We start from the raw sequence: 6,466 nt of genomic DNA on the forward strand, positions 1-6,466 counted from the left end.
TTTCACACATTAATGACAGAAATCTCATTGATTTCAAAAGATAATTTGATGATTCTTTCATCTCTGCGTCTCTTATTTCCTTCCTGCACTGACGAAGTGTTTCATTTCTTATGTGTTATTCATGTTACCTTGTTATTACTCTTTAATGTATTCTTGAATTCTACATTTCAATATTTGACTTAATCTTTCAGTATTTTATTTTACTACTAATTTCCCCTTAAGATCAAAGAAGTATGTTGTTGAAATGCATTTTATTTTGAAAGAGAAACCAGACATCCGGTAAATTCCTCCACCTTGACACTCATTCAGAAGCTTGTTAATGGAGGTGAAGTGCGCATGCGTGACACCGCAGGCTAATTATGAAAAGAAACATGAAGCAATATTAATTCGGTGTATTCAAACTACTCATTAATACTCATTCCTTCATTATTTGATAATAATGTTTTATTTTCAGGTTCAGACTATGAATCAGTCAATATTACCTCCAAACTTGTTTTATATTAAAGTCAATATTTTAAAATCTGTTAAAAACAATACATGTCTTCCTGTACATCAGTAAATACTTCCGGTCTCATCACGAAGATCAAAGATAAAATAAGATGAAAGTTTTGCATGAAGCTGCAGAAACAGATCAGAGCTCCAGCGGTCCTTACCACAGCAGGAAGCTCGATCAGCTGTTTCACAATAAAAGCTTCTCCTCGCTCAGTGATGTGGCTTGATTTGACATGAAGACAGATCGATGTTTCACCTGTAATAAAGCCACATGAGTGTACTACTGCAGTACTACGTAGTACTGAAAGTACACTGGAAAATACATTACAAGTACAAATCCTGCAAATATTAGTAAAGTGTGCAAGTATAATGAGTAAAATGTACTTCAAGTGTCTGTTGTCCTCTTGTCTCTGGTGTCTTTAGATCATTGTGTCCCCTGTGTCTGCTGTCCTCTGGTCTCTTCAGATGACTGTGTCCCCTGTGTCTGCTGTCCTCTGGTCTCTTGTCTCTTTAGATGACTGTGTCCCCTGTGTCTGCTGTCCTCTGGTCTCTTGTCTCTTTAGATGACTGTGTCCCGTGTCTGCTGTCCTCTGGTCTCTGTGGACTCGAGCTGGATCCTGGCTCAGACTGTGTGAGTGGATGAAGGGACTTCACTTGTCTTCTGTATTCTTTTCGATCAGCTCATCAGCTCCCCGTTCTTCATCTCTTCATCATCTTCTCTCTTCCTGTACCAAGGTCTACCTCGTCCTGTGGGGTGTGGACGACGGTCCTGGTGCACTGGCTCTTCCCGCTCTTTGCTGATTCGTCCTGGTCGTTCCTCTGAATATTCCCAACGGACCCGGCGGCTCCTCTCTGTCAGCTGCTCCTCCTCTTCCTCTCACCTTCACTCAGTGGGATCTTCTCTCTCTGGACCTGCAGCCGTTAGTAGCAGTGATCTTAGTGTGTCCTCCTCGAGGAACTGACGTTCGGACAGAATCAGGTTTATGACATGACATGTGCCCTCCATGTATGTGTGCTGTGTACTTCAGTTCAGGTCGTCTCTGAAGACATGTCACACACGTCTCTGAGGACTGTTTGTATGGGACCAGCAGAGACAGCGGCAGCCATGACTGAAGGTCAATTCCATTTCTTTATGTCCTCGTGTGGTTTGACTGTGTTTATTCTTCAAACACAGGATGGACAGAAAAGCAGTCAAGAGAGGAAAGGAGACGTGGACAAACACTGAGACAAAGACACAAATAGAAAGACGTGTCCCAAAACACAGAGGACAGGAAGCAGGAAGAGGAAGAGTACGTGATGAAGGCTGACAGGAGAGCTGGAAGAAGCCACCAGACTCAGACCCAACAGCAGGTGGCGCTGTGCGCCTGCTAGCCGTTTGTTTAAACCGAGCGGCATTACCGCGCGTCACTTCCGTCAGAACCACAGAAGAAGACGGACGAGAAGAAGCAGGAAGTGTGCAGAGCAGCAGTCAGAAGAGATTGGCCTGATTAGCCTGCAGGCTAACGCTCTGATATGAGGTTTCTATGCTGAACAGTAAGTCGGATTTGATCTTTTTCAGTCTCTGACGCCGCTTGTTGCGTTTGAACGAGCTGAGAACTGAAGCTAGCAGCAGTTAGCATGTAGCTCCGCCGACTTCCTGTCGGGGGGACGCTGTTAGCAGCCTGCAGGGTCCACATTAACGTGGCTTCAGGGAATCAGCAGTAGCTTGTTGCTGTCATGCTGTTAACGTGGAGTTTTGCTTTAATGTCCGCACTGACCGCTCAGCAGGGAAGCGTCAGCTCGGCCAGGTGAGCCGCGGCTACACCTGCACGTCCCCAAACAGCGTCAGAGGGCTGCTTCATAAACGTAATCAAAGCAGAACCAGCGTGTCTGAAAGAAAGAGACAGGTGATCAGGCTTCACCAACGGAAGTCAGTGAAGTGAAAGTATTTTAAAGTTTGAGCAGCTTTGCTCACGTCGACCCGCGCGTAAACACAGTCACGTGACTGACTGACGTCTGCAGGAAAATGACGAAAAGATAAGAGTGACGTCCAGCGACCGATGACTGTCATCCTGCAGGAGCCTCTGAGAGACAGGTGCTTAGACTGGACAAATCAATGATGGATCAGACGATTGATCAGTCCGCCTGATCACATCAGCAGGTCTGAGGTCAGTCTGTCCACATCAGTCCTGTCACAGCGGCAGAGACAGAAGCTCCTGACTGATCGATCGATCAGGTCTGAGTCAGGTGACGTTAAAGACGTCGATGTGTTTGATCAGGACACGTCTCTTTAGCCCATCACACCTGAGCCTGTTTCACTGTCCTTCACAGGTGTGTCCTAAACCTCAGGAAAAGTCCTGAAGGTCAAATTCTTTGATCACCAATCAGTTCATCTCTAGTTCCTATGGCAACCTGACAGAAAGAGAGCAAGTGTGTGTGTGTGCGTGAGTGAGTGAGAGAGATTATGTGTGACGCAGGCTGCAGATTAAACACATTTGTTCATGAACAGATTTATTCCACAGACTGAACCCTGTCCTGATTACCCACAATGCCCTGCAGACACCGGCCTCATTTATTGGCTGTTGTTTATTTAAACGAGGCTGAACGAACCGAGCGTGACTGTGTGACAGAATCTGTCATCTGATTGGGTGACGAAGAGTCAAACTGCGCTGCTGGGCGGGATGACACGTCTCAGCATTTATTCCACAGAAAACTCAGAGCGTATTCTGCCAGTCAACAGCCAGCGTCACGTTCAGCCATCGACACGTTTCCACACAGCAGCAGATGCTCACAGACGCAGCACAGGAGGCTTTCCTGTGACCACAGACCAGCTGAGCTCGAGCTGCAGCATGAAGCGCGGCGTTAGCTAACATTAGCTCAGGTATGACAGATGGAGAACGAGGCTGAACATCCACAGCTTCGACTGAAACACCTCACACTGCTCCAGCCTGTGGGCTACAACGCATGCTGCTAGCCACGTTAGCTAAAGGTTGTCGTCTGACGTCAGCATCAGTCCGTCCTCAAAGAGGCTGAAGGACAATGATTAACCAACACAACGTTTTAACCGCTAGCCTGACAGTTTAACAGTCACTGTGGGGACATTTCCATCAAGTCAGTCCTCTGGGCCTCCTCTTCCTCAGATGCTCAGAGTAGATGGACAGAGAACCTCGTGATGTTTCCTTCACACCTCGTGTTGCTACAGTCGACGTTATAGCGAGGAAAGTACTAGTGGGTGTAACTCCAGTTCTGTGAGTGCGAGCGTAGCGCTCTATCCGCATGCCACCGAAACTTTAATAAAATAAATTAAAATAAAAATTTAATGCTTTTAATACACTAAAACTGAAGCCATGTCTTTACAACAGTCCACACCTCCAGTCTGCTGCTGCATCCAGACGACATATTGACCCTTTACACAAATATGACTACTGTTGTGCACAAACAGGAAGTGATGCAACGTGTGATGTCAGCTGTCAGTCAGCGTCTGCCTTTTAAAGGGAGGACGTCAGTACAGACAGGACAGTAAGACAGGAGGCAGTGTCTGTCCTGGTTTCAGCACTCAGTGTCCAGTTTTTGTTTTCCGCGACGTTTTTGGAGCAGCTCCTCCATTTCCTGTGTGCAGTGCATTGTGGGAGAATAGTGTCCTTCAGCTCGGTCAAAGATCTTCGTGCTTTGAGTCGCTTTGTTCCAGCTGAGCTCAGGCTGCCGCAGTCTGACATCGCACAGATAAGCAGGAAGCAGCTGACACCCTGTGGTCCGGCTCAGGAAGCGTGACGTGATCGTCCTGACATCAGAGTGGATCTGTGGACCAATCGTGTGGAGCCGTGGTCGGACTCCCGCAGTGTGTGAGGCACCACAGAGAAGAACATGTCAGCTTCCTGCTTATCTGTGTGATGACCTCACTGTGACCTCACCTCTTCACCTGTAGAGCAGGAGACCCTTTCAGCCTTCCCCACCTTCAATTCTAGTGAGTGGTCTCGTTCCAGGTGTTGAGACTAAACCCAGCCTCCTGTGTGCAGGTGTGTGACCTGTGTGTACCTCAGCGGGCGTTGCCGTGGGCGATGGCTCTGATCGAAGGTGTAGGAGACGAGGTGACGCTGCTGTTCGGCTCCCTGCTGCTCCTCCTGGTGCTGCTGCTCGCCTGGATCTCGACCCGCACCTCCGAGCCCCCCGAGCACCTGTTCGCCTCCGCCACAGGTACTGCCCCCTCACCGAGGAGCATCCCCGCCCACCGGGACACACCTCCCTCCTCTGCCAACGCCACCTCTTCGTCATCGTTGTCCTCACCCTCCGACTCTGCGAGCGACACCTCTCTGACAGAAGCTCCGCCCACCAACACCTCCCCCCAGGAGGACAAAGAGGATGGGGATGGGGGAGGGAGGGGGGAGGCAGGGGGAGATGGTGTGAGGAGCAGAGGAGGGGGGGGAGGAGGAGGAGGGGAGTCTTCATCCTCGCAGAGGAACATGGTGGTCAGACTGAAGTTTCTCAACGACACAGAGAGAACAGCTCAGGTGAAACCGCAGGACACCATCGGATACATCAAACGGTGAGGAACTGCAGTACTACACCTGTACTGCCTCAAACAAAGGACAGGTTGCAGTACTTACTGTCTCTCACTGTCCGTCCATTTATCAAACACATCAGAGCAGGAAATGAGTCACAGTGAGGCCACAGGTACGTTCAGGTGCAACAACAGGAAGTTAGGTATCGAGACAGAATGATGTCAGAAGACAGTGACATCACTTCCTGAGGAGATGTTCATCATCATCCTGTTCTGAGACTCTTGATAATGGACCCTGACGGGCTGATTTTGACCTCTGACCTCTTGCCTTTCAGGACCTACTTTGCGGGTCAGGAGCAGCAGGTCCGGTTGATCTACCAGGGTCAGCTGCTGCAGGACGACGCTCAGACTCTGGCCTCTCTGAACCTGGTCCATAACTGCGTCCTGCACTGTCACATCTCCCAGCACGCCGGCCGGGGGGCGGCGGGGGGGGCGCGGCCCGCCGACCAGGTGCAGGTGGCTCTGAACGTGGGCAGCCTGATGGTCCCCCTGCTGGTCCTCATGCTGTCGGTGCTGTGGTACTGTCAGATCCAGTACAGGCAGTTCTTCACCGCCCCGGCCACGGCCTCGCTGGTCGGAGTCACCATCTTCCTCAGCCTGGTGGCCTTCGGAGTCTACCGCCGCTAGCTGCTCTGATTGGCTGCCACGTGTGTCTGTGCAGTGATGTCAGCAGTCGGTGAAGCCCTATCTGTGATCTCTGACCTCCGAGTCGGCCGGGACTCAAACCTGCAGGATGAAACCGACGCTGATAGAGTTCATGTTTGTTTTTCTGTTGCCATGGAGACGCTGAGTGTTAATGAGGACGTTAATTTTTCTCTTAGATCACGTTTCTCTGTAGGTTTCTCATCGTGCCTCTTTTACTTTCTGGTTTCTCTGGTTTGTTCTGGTCCTGAAGGGGATCGGTGTCAGACCAGCACCAGACTGTAGACCGGACCTGTCCGTCCGTCTGTGGACCGGACCTGTCTGTCCATCTGTGGACTGGACCTGTCTGTCTGTCTGTCCCAACAGCAAAGTGTAAATGCAGCTCCAGCTTTTCAAGAGAAAGAGATTCTATTAAATCATTTATTTATCTTGTTGTGCTTCTTTGTGTCTCTGTAAACAATCAGAGTCCTTCTCTGTCGACGCCGTCTTCCAGACCCGAGTCATCAAACACAGATCACACCGCGACAGAGTCCAGGGACGCAGAGTCCAGGCTGCTTTTATCAAGCTTGTCTGAGTGAAATGACCCAGAAGCTTCTGCAGTTCAACACAAAGTGCTCTGAGTAGAAATCCTTTCTGCTGGGACAAACCGGTTCAGAATAAAGAGCAGGCGTTGGATCGTTGAGTCGAGACTGGTCCAACCTTTCAGTGCAGGTACAGCAGCAGGTCCTCAGAGGTTCAAGTCTGCAGTTTAGGGTTCAGGCTCAGTCAGACAAGCAGTCTGTCGCAGAGGTCACG

The 6,466-nt window shown here is 49.9% G+C and overlaps 1 protein-coding gene across 1 annotated transcript; it reads left to right on the top strand.

Moving 5' to 3' along the window:
* The first annotated feature begins 1,908 nt into the window (after nucleotides 1–1,908).
* Nucleotides 1,909–6,016, top strand: tmub1 (transmembrane and ubiquitin-like domain containing 1). Its single transcript, XM_070974544.1, has 3 exons — nucleotides 1,909–2,025; nucleotides 4,488–5,014; nucleotides 5,305–6,016. The coding sequence occupies exons 2-3, from the start codon at nucleotides 4,530–4,532 to the stop codon at nucleotides 5,654–5,656; spliced, it is 837 nt and encodes a 278-aa protein (XP_070830645.1). The 5' UTR covers nucleotides 1,909–2,025; nucleotides 4,488–4,529; the 3' UTR covers nucleotides 5,657–6,016.
* Nucleotides 6,017–6,466: the final 450 nt, after the last annotated feature.

Source organism: Chaetodon trifascialis, chromosome 11, assembly GCF_039877785.1.
Source record: "Chaetodon trifascialis isolate fChaTrf1 chromosome 11, fChaTrf1.hap1, whole genome shotgun sequence".
Lineage (NCBI taxonomy): Eukaryota > Metazoa > Chordata > Actinopteri > Chaetodontiformes > Chaetodontidae > Chaetodon > Chaetodon trifascialis.

What these genes read in the sequence shown, in the direction of transcription:
- tmub1 (XM_070974544.1), top strand. Translation starts at nt 4,530, where the DNA reads ATGGCTCTGATCGAAGGTGTAGGAGACGAGGTGACGCTGCTGTTCGGC. An exon ending in ACCATCGGATACATCAAACG is followed by an intron (nt 5,015 to 5,304) that starts GTGAGGAACTGC and finishes CTTGCCTTTCAG; the next exon opens with GACCTACTTTGCGGGTCAGG.